Raw genomic sequence first — 24,732 nt, forward strand, 5'->3', positions numbered from 1 at the left:
AAAGCAGTCTTACATATTTGTTTAATATGTGCGTTGAAGGACATGTCCTGGTCAAAAATGACTCCAAGGTTCCTCACCGCGTTACTGGAGGCCAAGGTAATGCCATCCAGAGTAAGAATCTGATTAGATACCATATTTCTAAGATTTTCAGGGCCGAGTACAATAACCTCAGTTTTATCTGAATTAAGAAGCAGAAAGTTAGCGGCCATCCAGGTCTTTATGTCTTTAAGACATTCCTGCAGTTTAACTAATTGGTGTGTGTTATCTGGCTTCATGGACAGATAGAGCTGGGTGTCATCTGCATAGCAGTGAAAATGTATGCTATGTCTTCTAATGATACTGCCTAAGGGAAGCATGTATAATGTAAACAGAATTGGTCCTAGCACTGAACCCTGTGGAACTCCATAATTAACCTCAGTGTGTGAAGAGGACTCTCCATTTACATGCACAAACTGGAGTCTATTAGATAGATATGATACAAACCACTGCAGCGCAGTACTTGTAATACCTACAGCATGTTCTAATCGCTCTAATAGGATATTATGATCAACAGTATCGAACGCTGCACTGAGGTCTAGCAGGACAAGCACAGAGATGAGTCCACTGTCAGAGGCCATAAGAAGATCATTTGTAACCTTCACTAAAGCTGTTTCTGTGCTGTGCTGAGCTCTGAAACCTGACTGAAACTCTTCAAATAAACCATTCCTCTGCAGATGATCTGTTAGCTGTTTGACAACTACTCTTTCAAGGATTTTTGATATGAAAGGAAGGTTGGAGATTGGCCTATAATTAGCTAAGACTGCTGGGTCTAGAGATGGCTTTTTGAGTAAAGGTTTAACTACAGCCAGCTTGAAGGCCTGTGGTACATAGCCGATTATTAGAGATAGGTTGATCATATTTAAGATCGAAGAATTAATTAATGGCAGGACTTCTTTGAGCAGTTTTGTAGGAATGGGGTCTAAAAGACACGTTGATGGTTTGGAGGAAGTAATTATTGAAGTTAACTCAGAAAGATCAATTGGAGAAAAAGAGTCTAACTTAATATCAATGGTACTAAGAGTAGCTGTAGATAATATTACATCTGTGGGATGATTATTGGTAATTTTTTCTCTAATGATAAAAATTTTATTTGTGAAGAAGTTCATGAAGTCATTACTAGTTAACGTTAAAGGGATGGTTGGCTCAAAAGAGCTCTGACTTTTTGTCAGCCTGGCTACAGTGCTGAAGAGAAACCTAGGGTTGTTCTTATTTTCTTCAATCAGTGATGAATAGTAAGATGTTCTGGCTTTGCGGAGGGCTTTCTTATAAAGCAGCAAACTATTTCTCCAGGCTAAATGATGATCCTCTAGATTTGTGACACGCCATTTCCTCTCCAGATTACGAGTCATCTGCTTTAGGGTACGTGTTTCAGAATTATACCACGGAGTCAGGTACTTCTGATTTGAGGCCTTAGTTTTCACAGGAGCTACAGTATCCAGAGTCGTACGTAGTGAGGAGGTGAAATTATTAACAAGATAATCGACCTCTGTTGGGGTAGCGTTCAATCACAGATGTTTTTCTTTTCTCTCTCTTTGTCACTTTGTACGTGAAGAGGATTTCTCACCAGTGACCACATGACTTCTGAATTTCAATTAGGGACCTGGAGTATATGGACAGCTCTCACTTAGCAAAGATAGGGATCTTTTAAATGTCATATAATCTATATACACTTACCAGTAACTTTGTTAGATACACCTTGCGAGTATTGATTTGGATCACCTTTTGCCTTCAGAACAGCCTTCATTTGTGCATTCATTGGTTTTGAGAGACGCTCTTCTGCAGGGGTGTCGGACTCGAGGGCCGGTGTCCTACAAGTTTAGATGTGTCCAACACAGCTGATTTAAATGGCTAAATTACCTCCTCAACATGTTTTGACGTTCTCCAGAGGCCTGCTAATGAACTGATCATTTGATTCAGGTGTGTTGACCCAGAGTGATATCTAAAACCTGCCCTGGAGGCCTGGAGTTCGACACGCCTGCTCTTCTGCATACCTTGAGCTCAATAGAGTCAAGTAATTCTTCTGCTCAGTGAACTGCTACACACTGAGTATTTTCTCTTTTTCTGGACCAGTCTCTGTTAACCTTGATGGTTTATAAGTCAAACCCTGAACCGGTTTGTGGGGATAATCTTCATCTACTTATTTTCTGTATTTATTTCCTTTTGTCTGTTGAGGCATTTTTCTGTTTTTCTGATTTATGCCAAGGCAACATGTATGTCCTATCTAATACGTGGTTCTGATTAGACGTTATTGCCACTGGTCGTCTTCATGTGACTTATCACGGGTGATTTAAAATGGCGTTTCCCTGTGTGTCACTGTCTGTTGAAGAGGAGGTGTCCTCCAACCGTTGCACATTACTAGATGCAGTAAATAAGAAAATTTGAGTTCTGCTGTGGGCAAACTGTCAATTCTTTTCTATGTTCAGCTCTGCACTTGCCCCACGTGGTGGTGAGGATGTACATGGATTTCTTTAAATAACAGTTGAACAGGAGGTACTTGGGGAAGTGGATGGCGACTTTTTTATGCAACATTTCGCAGCCTTGCCTGGTGCGGCATTAAATGCGCTCTGTGTTTTCCTTTAAGTCCAGTCAATTTGATTTGTAATGACTTTAATCAAGGCTGCAGTCTCACAGGGCTTCACGACGCCTACATTTTGAAACAACAAATGAAAACAAGGGTAGCAATGCTTTCTAAATCTAGAATCTGCCTGGTGGGGAAATTAAACTGCAGCTGCCAGTTCTAACAGCTTTCTCTGAGCAAAAATAGGAAAAAATGCAGAAAACCGATGTGAGGTTAAATAGATCTATTTAGAAATACATTATTCATGTGCCCTTCAGTAGACATTAAACTGACTTTAAATTATAGCCTGAAAACATTTCTCTTGCCTCGTTGTTGGCTGAATATATTGCCCTTTTAAAGCATCTGCAGGGATGGTTTTGCACTAATGATTCCTGCAACGCTTGACCATAATCCACTTTACTCTGCTGTAGGTTGATAATATAAATCCCACTGTCACAACAGGAAAACATGTTAAGAGATTTGTGGTTATATTTACAGAGTTTATATCCTGTGTACTTTGGCTTAATAAAGCTGTTTTCTGAGCATCTTATCAAGCACCGAAAACACACAACCAATGTCAGCGTAATCCTCATGGTGCCAGGCGACTGTCAAAGCATCTTTGTTCCTCTGCCCGTCACCTGGATAAAAAGTAAACTGATCCTAAATTGAACAATATACGCTGCCACTGCTGCTCCTGTGAGAGTCATTTCGCATTGACTCTGGAAAATCTTTTGAAAAAGCTCTAAAAAAAAGAGAGAAAAGTTGACCAAGTTGAAGATAGCCTGACAATATCTGGGAAAATATAACAGCAAACTGAAGAAGAAGAAAAAAAGAGACAATAATTTGAGGGAGAATGAGATGGAGGCTCCTGCTGAGCAGAAAATAGCTCACCATCTCGGTTTGTGAGATAACAACAAATAGGAGGCTTCTGTAAATGTCATCCTGTGGGCGTGTGTAATGGGAGGTGTGTCACAGGGTAAATGAGAGACTTTAGCTGGAGAGAACCTCATGATATCGACTGTAATGGGACAGCTTAGGTGATACCTGCAGGAAAATGGAGGCTTCTTACTGAGATAATTATATGACTGAAAACATGGGTAATTTTCATCACAATCTTAAAGAATTGAAAATGACTTGGGCTTGTTGAATATCACTTTAGAGTCCAAGTCATTTACGGGCAAACATGAGAAAATTGGCATTTGTGCAGGTGGAAGCTGAATTTCTGAATTACATTATGTTTTAACAGAACAGGCAGCTCATGTTGTAAAATGAGCCGAGGCTGCCGAGAATAAATCTGAGCTTTTTTTTTTGCTTTTTTTTTTTTTTTACAGCAGAATGTTTTTAAAGGTTTAGTTTCATTAAAAAATCAAAGAAAATCAAAGAAAAAGATTTTGCTGTACTAACATGGATTAAAATGTGTCTAACACTATCAAACAGATTATGACATCTAAATTTTTAAGGTAACTTCTATTACCTTAATCTGTTAATGATCCTTAGACTGCATTTAAAAAGATAACATCTTCTCATCTAAAAAGTTAAGCTGCGACTCAAGATCATAGCAAAGTGTGTAATGGACACACTGGTAAACCCTCTGGATGTTCAGCTTTCTCTGTCCTAAGCGTCAAATGGACATGCATGGTTAATTTGCACTACCAGCAGGGGGAGATAATATTTAACGCCAACAAGTCGCTACCACCTGTGGGAGGTATGAAATACATTCCAGGCTCCTTCCATGCCAGGAACTATTAAGACGGTGGCTGATATGTATTTAGAAGTAAATGTGCCAGCAATGTCTCTTTAAATGTTTTCCATTTATTTTTTCATGTTGGCTTGAAATAAAATATCGCCATCTGCTGGTACTGCAACTTACCGCAACTTAAGCAACTTGCGACAGGCAAAGCTTGACATCGTTACACGCATTGCTGTGGCTAGAAGTGCCGCAAATCTGTATTTTTCTGAATGCCCACCAGGGGGCTACTCATCTGGCTGCAAAAATAAATATGATTGTGTAAAAGTGTAACAGAAAAAAGCTATTTTCAGTTCAGATCAGTTCATAATACTACATAATGTTCAGTTTGTAAATTATGGATGCTCTAAGAGTCAGAGTACTTTGATGGACTTCTGGGTATACAGGGTACACCCTGGTGACCTGCACAGAGTGTACCTGCCTGCAACACCATGAAAGTTTGGATGGGCTGCAGCTCTCTTGTGACGCTGAATTGCATAACATGCAGAAATGTGTATCCATTCTCTACCTCTATTCTACCTGGAATAGAGACAGAAAGGAAGATCAGACAAGATATGCTTTAAGCTGGCCTACCTTGCAATTGACAAGTTTCTGCTGTATTTGTATAGCGCTTTACTTAGTCCCTATGGACCCCAAAGCGCTTTACACTACATTCAATCATCCATCCATTCACACACAGGTGATGGCAAGCTACATTGTAGCCACAGCTGCCCTGGGGCGCACTGACAGAGGCGAGCTTGCCAGACACTGACCACCACCAGTAGGCAACGGGTGAAGTGTCTTGCCCAAGGACACAACGACTGAGACTGTCGGAGCCAGGACTCGAACCGGCAACCTTCCGATTACAAGACGAACTGCCAACTCTTGAGCCACGATCACTTTGTTTACAAAACACCTCAGCTTGATAGACTTCACTTGTCAGTGAGGTATGTCATGGAGGTTAACTCCATCTTCTCTACATCGTACAGCAGCATGACTTCAGTCCTTCAATTTTCAAAAAAAGAGCCTTTTCCGACTAAACGGTTTGCAAAGGATAAAAACAAACAGTCTTAGAGACACAGACATCCAGGTGACGAATTTCTGGAATTAGATTGTTGGACAGTGTCAGAAATCTCCCAATCTCACATATTCCTGCTGTCAGATATTTGAAGGTCCTTCCGGCACATTTTTTAAAACTTTCTAGTTTATGCAGAAATTTTTGAGGAGATGTGAAATTCTTTCTACCTCTCTTTCTTCATTCTTCACATTTGTGCATACTACTGCGACAACAGAAAGGAAATGAAGAGCACGAACTGCTATCTCCAGTTTTCCAGTTTAATAGTTCAGTTTGTCCCCTCCTGTTTTAGAACAATGGACTTTTTTAATTGCATCGTGAAGAGACACAGGAAATACACATTTTTGTATTCATTGCAACAAAATCAAAGTAACAAGAACAACAGAAGCGTTATTTTTCAAATATATGACAAGGTATATAATGTCTAATGACTCGACTGGATAAACATCTGACAGCACTGTGTTCAGGTTAATTACACCTGCTAAAGGCTCAGGATACATGAGCCAGGAAGTGCAGGGCACAGAGACAGCTTACATAACTAAAAGTAAAGGATGAGAGCGAGAGTTAAAAACGGGACTGTATTTTATCCATACACAGTGGTGATTAATGATGAAACAAGGCAGCTAAAAGACAATAGAGATGATGCAATCACAATGGAGGGAAAGAAACAAAAAGTAGGAAGTAAAGAAGACACGGTAAACACGCAACAGGCTAGCACTAAAAATGAAAAGCAGAAACCAGGAAATGTCTGTGTAGGTTTTCAGTCATGGTAGCCTTAAGAGCTTAATAAAAGAAGACAACTAAAGAAGTCCAGTTGCTTTCCTGTTTTTAAGCTCTCAATAGAGCTGTTTAGAAGCTGATTCACAAATAGACATAACATTGATCTTAGGCAGCATCATGTGTCGGCGTTGAGAAGCGGTTGGATTATCATGCAAATGTCAGGCTACAGTGCGCTGCTGATGGTTTTTAAACCAAGTTTTCCTCCATGGTCACAATGACTCACTAGTCAGTGATTGAGTCTAACAGACTGATGAGGGTGGAAGATGAAGGAAAGAACTCAGACAGAGGAAGGTAGAAGGCAATGACAAGTCAAGAGACAGAGTTTAAATGGAGCATTAGCTCTCCTCGTCTGCAGAGAATATTTATCAGATTGCTCTACAGTTCCCCAGCTTCGGTTTAAGAGCACCTTGACTCTTCCAAGCTCTCCTTCTTAATAGGAGATAACACTGGTCTAATCTCTAATGGAAAAATAACAGTCCCCAGAGAAACAGAGCTAATCTGTGACAGAGAAATAACAGCAGACGAGGACAACTTTTTAAACATGTCTGCCTGAAGACGACATGTACTTTTAACGGATTATCCTCACACTCATCGCCTTCTCTCCCCAAAAACATTTCCAGCCTCTCCTCTGTGTCTGCTTCCACATAGTGGAGTCAGTGTTTGCCCTGATTTGTATCAGTTATCACGGCAGAGCTACCTTACAACCTTGCTATCCAATAATGAAATGATTTTCCAGTTTCACCTCCAAATGCTCTTATCAGCCATGTTGAAGGCTGTGAGGAGGAGGGTCAAGCCTTCAACAGCCCATACATTTTTTCTATTAATTGTGATCTTTTATCCAGCTTTAAATCCCTCTAATCTGGGTAAAGACTTAAATCTGATAAAAAGTTAGAAATCAATTGGATTTGTTAATTATATCTTTATGGATATGGAGTATTATGGAAAAAAATGCTCAATATATAGAGCCTGATTAAACGCCACGTTTACTGATGTTTACCTTACAAACATAAGATTGTCTGTTGTGTTGCCTGTATTTTCCCTAAGAAACTGCTAGGCACTATTGTGCAGCAGTGCAGTGTTGTTGCTGCATGAATGAACCATGGTTACTTTTCCAATTACAAGCAAAGCAACACATTCACAGTCACACAGAAATGCAAAAACAGAAACAGAATGAATTCTTATGAACTGATGAGAGAGTCCAACATTATCCCGTGAAGGTCAGGAGATCCCTGAGAATCTCCATATTGAGCATTTGAAACATCCAGGAATTTGTTTGTGCTGGTTAGGCAGCGTTTTTGTGCAAAAATTTGATGTGGAGAAGTGGAGCCCAGTGATTTTCTCCACTGACCTTACTACTCTCTACAGGCTCCCAACCACACATGCATGTGGTCAATAAACTGTCTATAGTGCTGATATAGTGCTGAGGGCGAGAGAGGGAAGGTGAGCTCTTCTCAAAAATTGCACGAGCCGCTAAGCTCTCTTTATAAGCACTCCGGTGTTCAGTGACCACAACAAACTGTCTGTTATCTGTAACCTTTTTATTTATTGAAGTTGTTGAATGAAGTAAAAGAAAAAAGACAGGCTAAAACCTCCATCTAAACATAAATACACATGTACTGTGTGGAATCCAGGGCAGTTCTGGTGGGTTAAAACTGCTTTTTCACATATCTTTGTCACATATTTCCACTGAATCTCTTTCGTTTCTTCTGTGTTTTATATACTCATTCAAAATATAAAACATATAGCAAATACGAGTACAAATCTAGGTATAATATGTGTAGCAAATGTGGATTTCAAATGGCAACATGTTTAAGGTGTTAACAAAATTATTGAAAATTAAAGCACGTTGCTGTCATAATTTATTTTTCTGCTTCTGTTTTATAGATAGATTGAGAGAAAGAGAAACAGATCACTTTACATATACAACAGTGATATAAAACGACAAAAATAAAAAATACAAATTAGGTAAGGTAATAAAGAGTAAAAAGTAAGACTGAGATTATCCAAGAGAGTAGTTCAAATGTCATTAATAAATAATAAGTATGATATAAATCTGAGAAAGAGCTGCAAGAAGGTATAATACAGAAAAATGCCTGATAGGTATGTTGATGTGCCACAGAGTTATTGTTCAGTTTTATAGAGAACAGTAATTTCCTGCAGCGTTCTTCACGTCAGAAAGATAAAAACCCAAAATGTAATTCTTCAAAGTGTTATAACTAAAATGCCAATGAATAGAGCTGATTTTAACCATGTTGATTGACTTCTGACATTTAGGGACGAATAAGGCTTTGCACACGATTTAAAAGAGAGACAAGGTTGGAGAGGCAAGTTTGAGATGTCTTGTACATGTGCTATGGAGGGATACTGGATATATTGGGCAAATGATGTTGAAGCTGTCAGGCAGGAAGAAAAAAGGAAAACCACAAAGGAAATTCATGGATGTAGTGAAGAAGGACATGCTGACAACTGACCTGACAGAAGATGCTTCAGATGAGGTGAGACTGAGGCAGATGACTCCTAAAGGAAGCAACAGAAAGAAGAAGACAGGATTTAAGCCACTTTCTCAGATAAGAGCACCGTTATATGGATTTCCTATGTCTCACCTGATCTGGTCTGAAATCCCTGTGATAGACCAAAGTCTCTACTGACAGGATTGTCTTTCACAAGCCTGAAAAAGAGGCCAAAGGAAATACAGAAATCTGGTTCCCTCTCGGAGCACTCGAATATGCTGAAAAGCTAACACGGCTTATTGTCCAGTGACACCATAAACACTCTGCCTAACCCCAGCTTTAATTGATTGTAATGAGCTATTCAGACAAGGCTCCTGTGTCAAATGTCTGAGTGTCTCATTTAACCAGCCCACACATGAATGGAATTAAGTGTGTTCATTAGAGATGAATGAAGGAGAAGTGGAGGGAAGTACCAGCGGACAGACTTTGTTACTTCCTACATGCTGTACTGTAGGTGGGCTGATAATTAGCAGGAAAAACTCTGCCATCTAATTACTCTGCAGTCGGTCAAATTATAATCTGTGGGAGGTCTGGATGATTACCAGAAGCCTGCTATTAGAAAAGAGATCTTTTCCCTTCAGCAAAACATCATGTCAAAATATCAAGGGCTTCAAGCTGAACCAGACACTGCTTTTTAATGAGAGAGCTTCTCCGCTCTGCTCACTTCCCTGAAAAAGCAGCATAGAACTGGTTATCATGAAATAACTACCTTTGCTGTTAGCTGTAAGGTCTCTAACGTCATGTTGCGATGGTTTGATGCCGACATGGTGAGCAGAAAATATATAAAAAACGTATTATGTGCTGATCCTTGTAGCTGAATATGAGGAAGAGTATTACAGACATTACAGAAGAAGTTCGGGGCTGTTGAGGGTCATTTGTTTAATTCATTCAGTAGCAGGTGCTGTAAACATCAAGGAAAAAACAGCATCTTCACCATGTTACAGAGCTTCAAAGCCTAAATTAGACTGGGTTCCTTTAAAAGCTTTGAAGTCTGTAATGCAATGATTTTTCTTTCTTTAGTTGGTGCATTAACACAGATGTAATATGCTTACATGCAGTACTGATATGACACGGCTTACTTAAGACAATAACCTGTTCCCACCAAGTGGAGATGCTGGACTTTGGTGAGATTAACGATGATACTTTTTAATAATGTTGAATTTGGAATAGATATTTAATTTAAATGGTGTAGGTGTGTGTGGAAAAAATAAGAGGAGCAAAAGAAGGGAACTGAAGGCTTTAGTGGGTTGTTAATAACAAGCTAACCGGTGCTCTGCCAAAAGTCTAGATGTACCCAACAAACAGCAAAGCAACGACAAAGCAACGACAAAGCCAACACTGGTCACTACCAATTAGTACTTCACGCATCTGGCTGAAGAGTCTCTTTCACTTTGTCTCAGAGCATTAGCAAGCTTGTATTTTCACTATGTACACAATGTGCAGGGTGGTTGAGTCCAGCATGTAAGAAGGCAAGTTGTGATGACCTCATTGACTGCAGTAATCACCTGCTAAAATCTGCCAGCTTTTCTCACTTGATTTAACTATTGTGTATCTGCTACACAGCTTGAAGGGTTTTTTTTTTTTTTTAATAATTGCTCAGTCACACTAGATTAAAAGTAGAATTGCAACTTCCCTGCAACTGGGGAAAAAAATAAGTGGTTTCCACTTTTTTTTTGCATTTGCAAGTAACTGTAGGGACCTCTTTATTCACAAGGCGATTGCACATGTTACCTAGTCAGAGGTAACCCAATTCCAAACAACTGTGGTTGACTTTGTCTGAGTATAGTTTGCAGATAACTGCCATTATAAATGCAGACAGACTGCCAGCACTTCGCCATGAATCTGAATCAGACTCAGTTGGATGTTTTCTGGTTATATTATTTTACGCTAGGTGACAAATCGCTGGTATATTATGCTTCCAGGCACCCAACACGTCCCTATATTACAAGATCAGAAAAATTAGAACCGTTTGGAATGAATCTACACATGTACATTTATTTTACTTAAATCGCTTTGGAAAACACTATCTAACATCATTACAGTGGTGAGGGTTACTGATAAGGTTAGGGTTAGGGCTGGAATGTCTATTACCGCGGGACTGTTGTTCTACTGGATTTCATCCACAACCCGGCGCATAGCAGAGGAATGCAAAAGGTCGCCTTTCGCGTTCCCATAGAACGCCTCGGGATGTGACAAATCGTCGGTATATTACGCATCGGAAGTGAGAGCGGTCTAAAGTGCAAGGTTGCCAAGCACCTGTGTCATTTTAAATTGCTGTCATACAGCAACTATGTAACTATTTGTGACCCTCATAGATTTATGTTTATCTTGATGCCTCGAAGTTGAGTTAAAGACGCCAAGTGGCTGCAAGTGGTTGCAGAGCTAGGTCCATCTACAGATGTTGGCTACACACAAGTCATTGCATTTTAAAGCGATGATAATATGTGTTTAATGTTAAGGTTAGAGTGAGACTGGGACTAGGTGGAGGCCCTACAGCTTTCCTATAACCACCCTATAAATACTTTGTTTTACCATTAATTCAGTTCAAATGAGTCGCCTCAAGATGCTTTAACAGAGTGTGTCTCACAGTAAATAGTGATGAGATTTTAGGACATTGCGTGATATCAAAAAGAAGGAAAACAAATACAGAATAGCTGGAATCAAGTCCCTAATCGGAAGTTCAGTTTTTTCTACCCTGTCTTCAGCTGAGATGAGGAAACACACAATATCTCTACACTATCAAAAGGCCCTTCGTAGAGCCAAAACAACGCTCCATTTTTCCTGCATCCTAAAAAATTGTGAAATCTCACCAAATACAGGGTTTATAATCTGCGTATGGCTACACTACTCACACTCTCAGCCTAATAGTATGTGTAAATCCAAGCATTATGTACTCTTAATTGCAAGTATGAAAGAACATGATTTGACACATAACAAATTTTGCTTGGCTAGCTCTGGGTGAACTGCAGGGTTTAGGGTGAGCAAAAAGTCATTTCAATTGCAAAGTGGGATTAGTAGCCTATTCATGAAAATGTGTATTTCCATCCGCTCAACTGGCTTACAGTACTATTCTGCTATTGCATTGCCGCATATTCTGCTCATTTATTGTGTGAGCGATGACATAACTGGATACTTACTGCATTAGCGTCTTGTACGTAAAGATTAAAACATAATTGCACCATGTTTACAGGCGCACAAAAAGCATGCATCAGCAGCTCTCATCAACATGCAGATCTGTCCCGCTAAACCCTCACGCACCCCTCTGTCATCTAAGCAGCCTTTAATATAGCTGAATATCACAGTAATTACAGATTTTAAAGCTGCTGTTTACATCGCTGTTGAGGAGTAGAGGTGAATAATTGAGGGATTTAAGTCAGCAAACTGGCCAACTGGAGGAGAAAACAGAGCCAGAGATTTTTAATGGGGGAAAAACATGAATAATAACAGCAGTACCTGATTTCAGCAAAGGGCATGCTCTTTAATTTCACTCAGGTTTCTCTATTTTCTCCTGATGTGACTTATAGATCAAACTTACCTGTCCATTCATGATAAAATAAAGAAAAACAAAAGCAAAGAGATGCCAGTAAAGTTTAAATTATTCATCTGTGTGGAGGTGCTGTGAAGTAATACTGCATCTACAGGCAGCACTGGGTGATATAGTTCTGTCTCAGACCACTGACCACTGGTGTAATACTGCTGTAAATGGTAAATGGACTGCATTACCATGGTGGTTTTCTGGACTCAAAGTGCTTTACGCTATAAACTTCATCCAGCCATTGGCACGTGCTTTAATATAAATGGAAGTGATTTCAATTCACCATTACCCACCACCAAAACAATATCTTTTTCATATTGTTTTGGTGGTGTGTAATGACTATGGAGCTGCCTACTTTTGTGGTACACACATTTTCTTAAATATAATAATAAGTAATACTTCTTGAAAGTTCAGATAATAATAATAATAATAATAATACAAGTGAAACCTTTTCTACAATCACATTGCATTTGTCTGTAATACAGTGATGTAATGCATTACAGTATCTCAATATAATAATCACATTACATTTACAGTTTAAGGTAGTAAAACCTACCATGCCTTGATTCTGCAAAACTTTAGTCACACAAACCTCAAGACTGGTCAGTGACCTCCTCACTATGGATAATGTGTGCACCTGGACCATCGAGGAGATGCTGCTAGATGTTATTGTTATTTAAATTGATTGCAAATAAGTGCGATATGGTGCCGCCAGAGATGGGCAGTAACACGTTACTTGTAAGAGAATGTCTCACGACAGTGCCGTAAGAAAGTGCGACGTTTGTGGCAACAGCTGTGTGCAGATCAACAATGGATAATATATTGAGTGCAGGGGAGAGTATGAGCGTGCAGCGTTTAAAGCGTGGAAGTACTGACCTTACTTTGAGTTTGATTCCATAAAAAGTGACAAAAACATTAGCGTCTTCTGTGCGTGGGAAGAAAACTTCTTTTTACAGCGAAAAAAAACCCCTAAACTTCCAAGCAAGCACCGAGTGCGCAACGATGTAATGGGAAATTCACAGAGAAACTCGTGGATTCTTCCACTGACCGCCGCGGCACACCTGCACCAGGGTAAACCTCCGCCTACGCCACTCCTGCTTTACAGGTGAAAATAGAGCAACAGGACCGCTAGTCTGTGACTTTATTTATTTTCTGCTGTGTTTTACTTGCATCTATTTGAAAGAGTGAGTGTAAACACACACAAAAAATATTTTATGTGCTGGAATGTGCAGAAAATAGGTTTAAATATTAAACAAATTTCTTCCAGTCAGAGAATGTTGCATATAATTAAATTTTTGCTTGATGCATAAAGTTAAAAGATTAAAACTAATAAAACAAGTTTTAAAAAGAGACTTTTCCATTTGATTACATTTTGTATGATGGATTATGCAGAAAAAGTAGAATTGGGCTGAAAGATCTATCGCTTTATTACCTATTCAGGTTGTAAATCGTGTTTTTAAAAAGTAACTAAGTAATTAATTACCTTTGAAAATAAGTAATCAGTAAAGTAACGGGATTAATTTTTTGGGGAAGCAGTTACTGATTACTTTTTTCAAGTAACTTGACCAACACTGGGTGCCGCATTAAAAAACCTCCTTGCAGTTGCTTAGTTTGCTAGCAGACTGCAGCGGTTGCCACTAGTTGCATGGAAGATATCAGGTGATCTGCTAAAAATCACAAATATCCATGAAAACTGAGCAAACTTCAATCTAAATTTGGGTTTTTGGAATGTAATGGTTGCAGTGGTAAGGTTCAAATTTTAGTCTGAAGGGAACTGGCAATAGAAATCACATTATTCTTAGCAGTTGCTCTCACTGAAACTTAACGACCAGCTTGTACTAACCAACAATGTGGTTTGCTGTGTAAGGGCAAAACCATACCATAGAGGGTCCTTATATAATTGTTAAGATAAGTGGACTTATATAATGTTTATTGTTATATTGTTAGCATTTACCTCCACACCATAAAAAGCATGAAGTAAAATAATGGATTACTTTTTAAGAGCAATGTGTAATTTATAATATTTTTTTCAGCGTAACAACTCCAGAACAATTTTCAGGTGCCTTTATCTAACATGTGAATGAACATCAAGCAAAACTAGAATAACGGAAAGTTAAATTAAAACATATTTGTTGCACTTTGTATATTTTGCAAAAATACTGTATGGTTGTGACAAACGTGCACAGCACACCATTCAGGAGAAACGCTCAGTGCGGCATCAACCGGTGCAGTTTTAACACGACATTGCTTTAAAACAGAGGCAGCTCCAAAGCTTCAACCACTGTGTGTATCGAAAATAACCAAAGGAAGGGAGCTACATAAAGCCCTGTGAGTCACAGCGCCATCGCAGATGAAAAAGCCAGCACATCAAAGCTCTTTCAAATGTTAACCCAGGATGACAGTCTCTTTCCCTCTACTGTCAACTGATTGGCGAAGAGGGGAAGAGACTGGTATTTATCATCCTAATCAGACGCATTAGATGTATACCGCACTGCCCACAGATGAGACTGAATCCTTTAACGAGTTTAAATTCTAGTTGGCTGTAGAGATTATTTGATCCGTTTGATGTTTTCTTCAGCGAGTCTCTGATATCGCCGCTGATGCTGAAGATGTCAGTTATCAGCTTTACTTGTGGCCTCTGATCACAACCAGTAAGCGGATACTTAAATGAATCGAGCAGGGACCACTGATGTGCGGCAGCTGAATCATATCATAACCTCAGGCGTCTTAGCGCTTGAACAGAGAGAGGCGCTAAGTGACTCTTCACAGGCAATCACTTTGTCACCCTCTGCTCCTGGATGCCACACGGCTTTACATATTTCTCTCATCTCTGGGATGTTAACAGCCATCATAAATGTCAGCACTGAAGGATGAGCATCCTCCCACACTCCAGTTAAAAGGAACACACATAAAAGATGTAAATGTATGTAAATTGTTATGGTTATTGAGGGGGAAGTCTTTGCTGTATGTCACATTCATTTAACAAAGAAACAAAAGATTGCAGTGGTTTACATTTTTTTTGTAAAGAATCCTACCTCAACTAATTTTCTTTCATTTTGTTGCGGAAACACATGTCATCGTCCTGCAGAACCCTTCAGATATGTAAATGTAAGAACAAATTGATTCACAAACACAATTACTGTTTAACACTCCTGCAATTCGTGTGTAAAGCATGAAAACATGATAGTTTTTATTTTTTAAAAAGCATTGTTATTTATTTTAATCAAACAGGCGTTTTTTGTTGATAACCAAACAACCAGAGTTATGGATGAAAGCTGTATATTTCTATTGCATGTCACTCACACTCACATCACTGTATTCACTAACACTACAGATACACTGACAACATTTCATCGTTAAACAAGTGCATTGTCAGAGAGAAACTACACCACTGTCAGTCAAAAAAAAAAATACTGAAGAATAAGACTTTAATTACTCTATATTTAACTTAAAGTCAATACATCTCATGAAAAGGTCAAATTTCACTTCCCCAAACTTTTTTTCTAGCCTCAGTACTGTTGAAAAAAACTCCCAAAAACTAATTTGAGACCACGGTAGTTTTTGGCAAACCTTACCGGGACTTCGCTACGTACTTCTATGTTAGCAACTCAGCTCAGCAGTAGATTCACACACAAATACTTTAGCAAGCATTTCCCATAGCAGGACAGTTTATACACAGACAGTATAAAGGATGGACGTAGCCACTCTGATTTGGCCTGTTGGTCAATAAAGTCCTGTTATGAAGCCTTGAGTAGAGCATTTCAAGCCGTTTGAAACCAGATGCAATGAGGGAGGGGCAGCTCCAACAGTGAAATAGTGTGCAATGAGCATATCTTTGATAAGTCCCTCACAACTCTCTGGATGGCAGTAATTTACAAAATGGGCTTAATGTTGTTATTCGTTATGGCGAATGACCATAAATCCATCAGGGGAATATTTACTGAAGTCACACAGAGCAAGGGAGCCAGGGAGTGTTTTCCCATAGACTTCTACACAACTGTAAGTTTTATTGAAAGAGGTGTTGCCCCCTGCTGGACAATTAAAAAACTGTAGGTTTAAGGCACTTCAGTAATGCTTTTCAGACCTGGAAGCTATGTCCATGTTTTATCCTGTCTATAGGTGCACCTGTGTACTGTGTTCAAAATGACTCGTCAATCAAAGTAAAGTCTCACTGGTTATGATTACTTGTCACAGAGAAATATATATCACAATTAATATCAGTTACCTGTTGTTGTTGTTTTTCAACTTCACAGAGTTTGATGACAATAAGAAAACTGCATAACTTCAGACCTGGTCACATGATGTGAGTTTCATCAAATTAATAATAATAACCCCCCACAACCTGCTAGGTTAATGATCTAACATGGCACCAATGCAAAGTGAATTTAAGCAATTTTTTTTTGCTTTATTTTAATCACATTAAGTTAGGTTATTAGCCAATTTGCACATTTTCTCAACATTTGAGGGAACGTAGAGCCAGAGATAAATAAAATTGGGAACCTGAAATTTAAAATACATGAATTTAAATATGTATTTAAAACGTTTAAGTTAGTGAGTGGACAAACCTGATGACAATAAGGACTTCCTGATTTTATTTTGGAAAGTTCTTTACTCAGTTAATGACGAAATGTCAGGCAGTGTAAACAGCCCATTACACAATTAAACTAAAAGACAGTCAAGAAGCTGTAGCTCATCAGCTAGTGGAGCATTAAGAATGTATAGTTCTTGTGGCTGTGCTCACATTACAGGCTTTGCTGCACATTTCTGATTTTTAACTTGTTCTTTTTACTCTTTTTAGACAATTTTTTAAAGTCAAAAACGTAATTTTTTTTGTTTTAATCGTGAGAGTTTGATACATTCAGCTCAGTAACAGATCAAAGTATTAGACCAAAAGTCCAGTAATGCTTTGAAAGTAGCGGTATGATTATTTCATTAAAGTCCATTAGTCGGTTTGAGGGAGCCGAGTGGAAGTCAGTAGGAGTGGCATATGGGAGTCTCGGGTATGCATGCTCTCTGGAGTGTCACAGATTATATTCCTATATTCACGGGCTTAAATTTGGCGAGCATGCAGAGCATACAGGATAACTAGCCCGTGCTTTATTTAGAACGTGAATGAAAGAGCCACAATGTTTTAATACAGCATCCAGTTCTCTTTAATACGTCCACTTGATGACAACAGAAAATATACAACAGGAAGTGGGATGTAAGCCTCCCACACCAACGGTACCACTCTGAAGTGGTTGTATAGCCCAATATAATATAATATAATATACTTAGTGCTGTAAGCGTTAATCTCGATAAAATGACATTAACGCCATAACTGCATTAATGCGGCAAATCTCCGTTAACGAGTTACTGCGGATCGCCCCGTGCGTGTGGCTGCACAGCATCAACGCGTTAGCATGGTTAGCTCGCTGACAGTACTAAATATGATATAATACAATAATGCAATTTCCTAAAAACACAGGCTTCCTTTAATTCTCGTGTGACCAGGTCTTCATCCTTTAAATGACAAATTAACAAAATTCTACATAATAGTGTAGAAAATGATCAGCCTCAAATGTAACATGGTTGTAATCTTGTTCGTCGTGTTAAAATGGTTTGACAAAACCAGAGACGCTCACAGTGACAGTTTGCACACGGTTTCCACAAATCACTTCACAAATCCCACATTAGTGACTGGTGCCAATGTTATGCTGTGTTTGCAGAGGAAACTTTTGAAAATGTTCTTCTCTGGGTCTTGAGAAACGTCTTATTTGCTTTATACATATGCAGCGTATCATCCAGCACAGTTCAGTCTGCACGCTCGTCTGGATGTCAAAGTTACCTGTTGAACCTAAAGAGTGCTGCACTGCAGTAACTTCTGCTGCGAGGACAGTCAGTGCTTCTTCACCAGAGAATGAACTCTCTGGAATCAAGAATGGGACAGACAACAACGCAAAGAGATGAATTATGCACTTTGAAGATTTAGCAACTTTTGTCATTAAAATCCCATCTGTGCATTGGGTCTCTCAGAGAGACGGTGGTGTGTGTGCGTGTGTTGATAAACAGCTGCTGTTGGGCCTCTCTGCTTGGTGGTGTTTTCATTATAACCATGTTTGCTTGACACCGTCTCTCAGATTATCTTTCAGTCTTATTATTCTCCTCTGTCTCTGCTTTCCATCAAATCACAATTCACCTGTCAGATCAGAGCAGATTAGCATTTCACAAACACATTAACCGTCTCTGTGTGCAGTGAATGAGGTGACAGACAGCCGCACTGTTACCGCCAGCAATAAAAACTTCCCCATTCAGAGACATTTAGAGCATTTGGAGATGATGCTCCCAGCAGGCAACATGCAGCAGGGAGGAGAAAACTTTAATAAAAGAAAAATATATATAAAAAGCTAGAAAACTACAAGAAAAGGTTTAATGTTGTGGTGTGCTCAGAAGAGAAAAGAAGAGACTGAAAAAGGAAAGAAAGGAGAAAATGAGTCCCTACTGTATAAAAATCTCTTATTTCCACAACTGCAGCGTACCGACAGTACAAATGCAATATGTGCTTATTCACAAGTGAGCAAGACTGTTGACTTTAAGATGTCACTTAAAAAGGACCAAAAGAATCTGTTCTAGCACAGCATGGCTGGAAAGAAATCACTCAATAAAATGTATAATTGAAATGCTGACAAAAGCAGTCCATAGATGTTTGTTAGCTAAATTCCTCTGACAAAGTACAATTGTACAAGCTCGCACAGTTTTCCTTTAAAGACGTCTTCAAGGTTCCAGAAACTCCAAATTGTTATTCTCCCAAAACTTCCCGCATAATAAAAAGGCATTACAAATGAACAAATGCCAGCACTTACAGAAGTAGTCTTCCTGAGGGCCTGATTAAGGGACAGACTTTTCCACTTCCAGTTAAGCAAACAACATTCATGACCCTCATAAAAATGCACCATCAGCCAAATAACTGCAAACAACCTGATTCTCAGGAATAAAGAAATAAAGTTAAATCAACCCATAAAAAAATAAAAACACAAAATACCTGCAGCCTTTGAATATGACAGAGTGACAATACCTAGAGACTGCTGTAGACATAATTTCCCACATATACATTTTTTTTTTTTTAAATATTTATAGTAGTGGAAACAAGTTTGTCAACACTTTTAAGGTCCAGCACTGTAGTCTGTTTGATTCACTATATACATAATATACAGTAAAAGACAAAACTGTTCCTTTTATACGTTCTCTATTGCGTGGAGCCGCTGCGTTGTGGCTCAGTGTGCAGTCTGAAGTGCTGAGGGATGACGGACAGTCCAGTCTGCACCCCTCCAAAAACCACCATCTCATCAGGCATTCAGGATGCTTGTTAAATGATATACTCCTTTGGGTTTTCACAGGGGACGCTCTGGGAATCAGCCTGGTTGCTAAAAGCAAAATCCTGGCTGTTTTCCTGCCGGTCCTTCACTTGCTGGTTTCGATATGTCTCTTTTCTCTGGTAGAGTAATCTGCCCGTTATCGCCAGCCCAGTCACAACCACAAAGATCACAACAGCGATGACACCTGCAGGGCAGACATATCCAGGCATTCAGGTTTGGACAGGTCTTTTATGTTATGTAGCCTGCACTTAAACTTTATATTTGAATCAATGGAGCGGACTTAATAATACACAATAGAGTTTAAAAGCACTACAAACTACAAGCCTGGAGAACTACTTACAGAAATCACAACAAAGCTTGCTTAACAGAGATCAGAGGCTGTGTTTCAGAGTAAAAGGCGGTCAAACCAAATATTAATATCACTCTATCTCTGCCTTATACCCTGCAAGTCCTTGTATGTTTGCACACGTTTCAATAAATCCCTGCACCTATTTGAGGTGGCTCAAAACCTGCTCGCAGTGCTGTTTATTAAAAAAAAAAAAGTTAATTAAAGAAGGTACAAAATAGTTAGTGCTGAGCAGCTGCTGTTGGGTTTGTTGACATAGAGTGGATATCTCATCTCAGGGACAAAGATGTAACACAAGAAGCCCTTTAAAAGGTAAACACTAACATTTTTATTTATTAAAGTCTTACTTTTCTTATCTGACTGTAAGTATGCCAATAACAGTAACACGCTTAGCCTTTGGAAATCACTCGTCAAAAAAACATAAAGAACTGTCATCATAAGGAAGCTGGAAATAATTCGATGTCCTGCAGCTAATACCTACAGTCCTATAATTGGGTTAGACAATGAACTGAGTAGAATCCACATTGTAATTCACTTGTAAATCTCTCACAGTGCTCAGTCTCACAGTACATTGTCTGCCCATCTCTCCTGGGTAAGTCGGCTTTCTTGCCCTGCAGTCTGGTTGTTCTAATCTAACTTCAGCACACACTGAACAGAATCTCACACATTTGTACCCAGCTGGACTCCTGTTTGACACATTTCTTCATTCAGAGAAAGTTTCATCTAATTGGAATTCAAAAACAGAAATCAATTTTGCGCTTTACTACTTTGGTTTTAAAACTTTTGAAGATAACAGGGTGAAAGTTTCAGCAGAGGTTTGGTTAGTTCAGCTGCCCTTTGTACACTGAAACACCAGAATCTCTCACTTTTGTCTCGCTACAACTTTATGGGAACACTTTGGAATCAATCTTCATTTTGAATCGTTCTGGAGTGAAGCGGGGCGATGTAATTTAGTTCAAATGAAATATTTTGCTCATCATATCACCTTTGCCAAAAAACCCTTATCGCTGAAATATTGAGTCTCACGTAGTTCAAGAAAAGTTCAACAGCAAAACGCAGCAAAACAAGGTGAAGAAGGTTCACGGTATAGTGAAGTATGTTTTAAAAAAAAAACAGTACCTCCAATAAGAGCCGAGTCCGTCCTAATGGCATTGATCAAAGGTTGACCCGAACCTGCTGAACCAGACTGATCTACAGCAGAGAAAGAGAAAGGATGAGATAAAGAGGGAAAAACGAGGTAAATAGACACAGTAAGGATGAAAAACCAAGGGCAACGTGAATTAAAAGAAGAGATACAGAGAGCTTTAATAGAAAAGCGAGGTAAGGTAGATGAATGAGAGGCAATAAGAGGAAATAAACTGAAAAGAAATGGACAAGGAGGGCTATTTAGAGAAACAATAACGCTCATAAAAACAGATACAAAGCAAATACTACAGCAGCAAGTTAGACGACTGTTTAAGGAATATAAAACTGGATGAAAACAAGACCGGAGGAACTCTTTGTAACTCCCCTGTGTGGGTCTAATTAATTACGTTATCAAGCACATTGTCATTTGTCGTCCCAACAAGGTGTACAAATTTAATGACACCATAATGCAGCTCACAAAAAGCAGCTCCCATCAATAAGACACACACACAAACACACACACACACACACACACACACGCACGCGTTCTAACCTGCTATTGCACAATTATCATCACGTTAAAAGGGTTGGAAATTATTAGGCGTTTAGGCCAGCGAGAACAGCAGTTACATTTAAAATGAAAGGGCAGAGGTATCCTCTGAATGTTTTTTTGGGGCGTGTTTAATATATTTTTCTAGGAATATTAATAGAACTCCCATCTGCAGTGAGCAAAAGTACAGCACCCTGGGTGATTCAAGGGCTCATACAGCAAGGCTGATGTTTCCAGTGCAAGAAAATTGGGCTTTCGCTTTTTATGAAACAACTTTCCAGCCATGGCGTGAGGCAAGAATTCACTGTTGAGCCTCTATTGACCTCCCATCCCACCCTCTGCACATCACGTCTTCTCCAAACTGCAAAGCACACAGCGGGCTATATGCCAGCTTGATTGGACCCAGAGAAATAACCCTGAGCTGGAATGATAAATTCTGGCTGGAAGATTTCTGTGTACCAAACAGTTTACACGACCATCCCTTAGAAATTATGCATATATATACAGTTATGGAATAGAGCAAGTCTTTTGATGTTTAAGACTCTAATAATTTGTGAGCAATTTAATTACCACAAAACAGCTTCTTCACAGATGATGCAAATGAGGCTCCTCCTTTCTTACCTGACAGGTGGTGTGTGTTCTCAGCTGCATAGGGATTGGTTGAAGCTGCAGAGCCACAGTTAGATTGGACTAAAGGTCCAGTGATGATGACAGGGCTGGTGTCTGAGTGGAGAAGAGCTGCTTTCAGAGGACTCATGGTGTTAAAGTGAACCACAGACAGACAACCAGTAAAACCGAGGGACGCCAACTTGGCCAGGTCTGGATCCAGGTCATCAGATTCTGGGAATAAGAAAATATCAGACTCTTGAAATAAAAAATACCAAAAAGTCTTTTTTTGTGACAACCATATAATCCACTTTTGATAGTTTTGCCCTTTTGTTGATTTTATAATGATTTGAAAGTGTAACTTTACAAATCAACCAGCAAGCCTTGTGCAAGGAGAAGGATCGCTCAGTGAACCTTCAGTCAATAAAAGAAAAACTCACAATGCTCACAGAAATAACTTACATCTGACAAAAGTAATAATAAATAAAAATTCTATAAATGTTAACCAATGAAATTCAGACATTGCCTTCAACCATGCTTCAATGTAATTATTTAAAAAATAAATGCATGAAAAAGGCCTGGACAAAAATGATGGTACCCACAACTTAATATTTTGTTGCACAACCTTTTGAGGCAATCACTGCAATTAAACGATTCCTGTAACTGTCAATGAGACTTCTGCACCTCTCAGCAGGTATTTTGGCCCACTCTTCATGACCAAACTGCTCCAGGTGTTTCCGGTTTGAAGGGCGGCTTTTCCAAAGATGCTCAATAGGATTGAGGTCAGGGCTCATCTCATAGAAGGCCACTTTAAAATAGTCCAATGTTTTCCTCTTAGCCATTCTTGGGTGTTTTCGCTGTGTGTTTTGGGTCATTGTCCTGTTGCAAGACCCATGACCTGCGACTGAGACCAAGCTTTCTGACACTGGCCAGCACATTTCTCTCTAGAATTCCTTGATAGTCTTGAGATTTCCTTGTACCCCGCACAGATTCAAGACACCCTGTGCCAGATGCAGCAACGCAGCCCCAGAACATAACAGAGTCTCCTCCATGTTTCACAGTAGGATATTGATATGCTTCATTTTTTTAGAGCTGATGTGCCTTGGCAAAAAAGTTCCATTTTTGTCTCATCTGTCCACGGGACATTCACCCAGAAGCTTTGTGGCTTGTCAACATGTAGTTTGGCTTATTCCAGTCTGGCTGTTTTATGATTTGTTTTCAAAAATGGTGTCCTCCTTGGTCGTCTCCCATGTAGTCCACTTTGGCTGAAACAACGACGGATGGTGCGATCTGACACTAACGTTCTTTGAGCATGAAGTTCACCTTGGATCTCTTTAGAAGTCTTTCTGGGCTCTTTTGTTACCATTCAGATTATCCGTCTCTTTGATTTGTCATCAATTTTCCTCCTGCAGCCACGTCCAGGGAGGTTGGCTACAGTCCCATGGATCTTAAATTTCTGAATAACATGTGCAACTGTAGTCACAGGAACATCTAGCTGCTTGGAGATGGTCTTATAGCCTTTACCTTTAACATGATTATCTATGATTTTCTTTCTCATCTCCTGAGACAACTCTTTCCTTTGCTTCCTCTGGTCCATGTTGAGTGTGGCACACACCATGTCACCAAACAACACAGTGACTACCTGGAGTCATGTACATAGGCCCACTGACTGATTACAAGATTGTAGACACCAGGGATGCTAATTAGTGGACACACCTTGGATTAACGCGTCCCTTTGGTCACATTATTTTGATTCTCTTCTAGGGGTACCATCATTTTTGTCCAGGCCTGTTCCATGCATTTATTTTTTAAATAATTACGTTGAAGCATGGTTGAAAAACAATGTCTGACTTTCATTGGTTAACATTCATAGAATTTTTATTTATTAAGACTTTTGTCAGATGAAAGTTATTTCTGTGAGCATTGTGAGTTTTTCCTTTATTGACTGAAGGGTATCAACAATTTTGTCCACGTCTGTAACTCATTGCTTCGAGTATTTGAGACGTGCATGTCTTTGCTTTTTTTGGCAAGAGTTTAGTGAGAAGCATTGTATCACTAAGAAATGTGTATCTATTGTCAGCCGTAAGTTAGCTTCACCTTGTAAGTTTAATCTATAGTTTTACAATTTACTGGCATGCCACAGCGACCAGACTTTGCTGTTTTGTCTTATTATCAGACTGAACTTGTTAACTTGGTTTTAGGACTAACTTTAAATGTAAATTTAAAATGTAAACGAAATGCTTTACATTAAAAGAAGCCATGTGTGTCATCATTTCGACAACAGCTTTAAAAATATAAACCTTATGGTTTCCATAGGACAGTTTAGTTAATCACTTCAGATAACTGAACTTTTAACCTTTCAGAAGCTTGCTCTGTCAACCAATAGGGTGATCTGACACGACAAAAAGCACGACAAACACTGACAGGTACATTGATCCTGCTTCACATTCCTACGTTATCAGAGTGGGACAATAGTGGCAGCTCATTGACAGTAATAAGGACACACACAACCTCACACACACTGTCAA

At 39.2% G+C, this 24,732-nt stretch overlaps 1 protein-coding gene across 1 annotated transcript in view; it reads right to left on the minus strand.

Moving 5' to 3' along the window:
- Positions 1-16,467: 16,467 nt before the first annotated feature.
- LOC113011429 (contactin-associated protein-like 4) overlaps positions 16,468-24,732 on the minus strand; it is a 152,533-nt gene continuing 144,268 nt past the window's right edge. Inside the window, exons 22-24 of the mRNA XM_026151015.1 lie at positions 22,220-22,438; positions 21,043-21,114; positions 16,468-19,761 (exon numbers count right to left, since the gene is read on the minus strand). Of these exons, the coding sequence (XP_026006800.1) occupies positions 19,568-19,761; positions 21,043-21,114; positions 22,220-22,438 (485 nt within the window). The 3' untranslated portion in view covers positions 16,468-19,567. The remainder of the gene's footprint in view (positions 19,762-21,042; positions 21,115-22,219; positions 22,439-24,732) is intronic.

The sequence above is a fragment of the Astatotilapia calliptera genome, chromosome 18 (genome assembly GCF_900246225.1).
Source record: "Astatotilapia calliptera chromosome 18, fAstCal1.2, whole genome shotgun sequence".
Lineage (NCBI taxonomy): Eukaryota > Metazoa > Chordata > Actinopteri > Cichliformes > Cichlidae > Astatotilapia > Astatotilapia calliptera.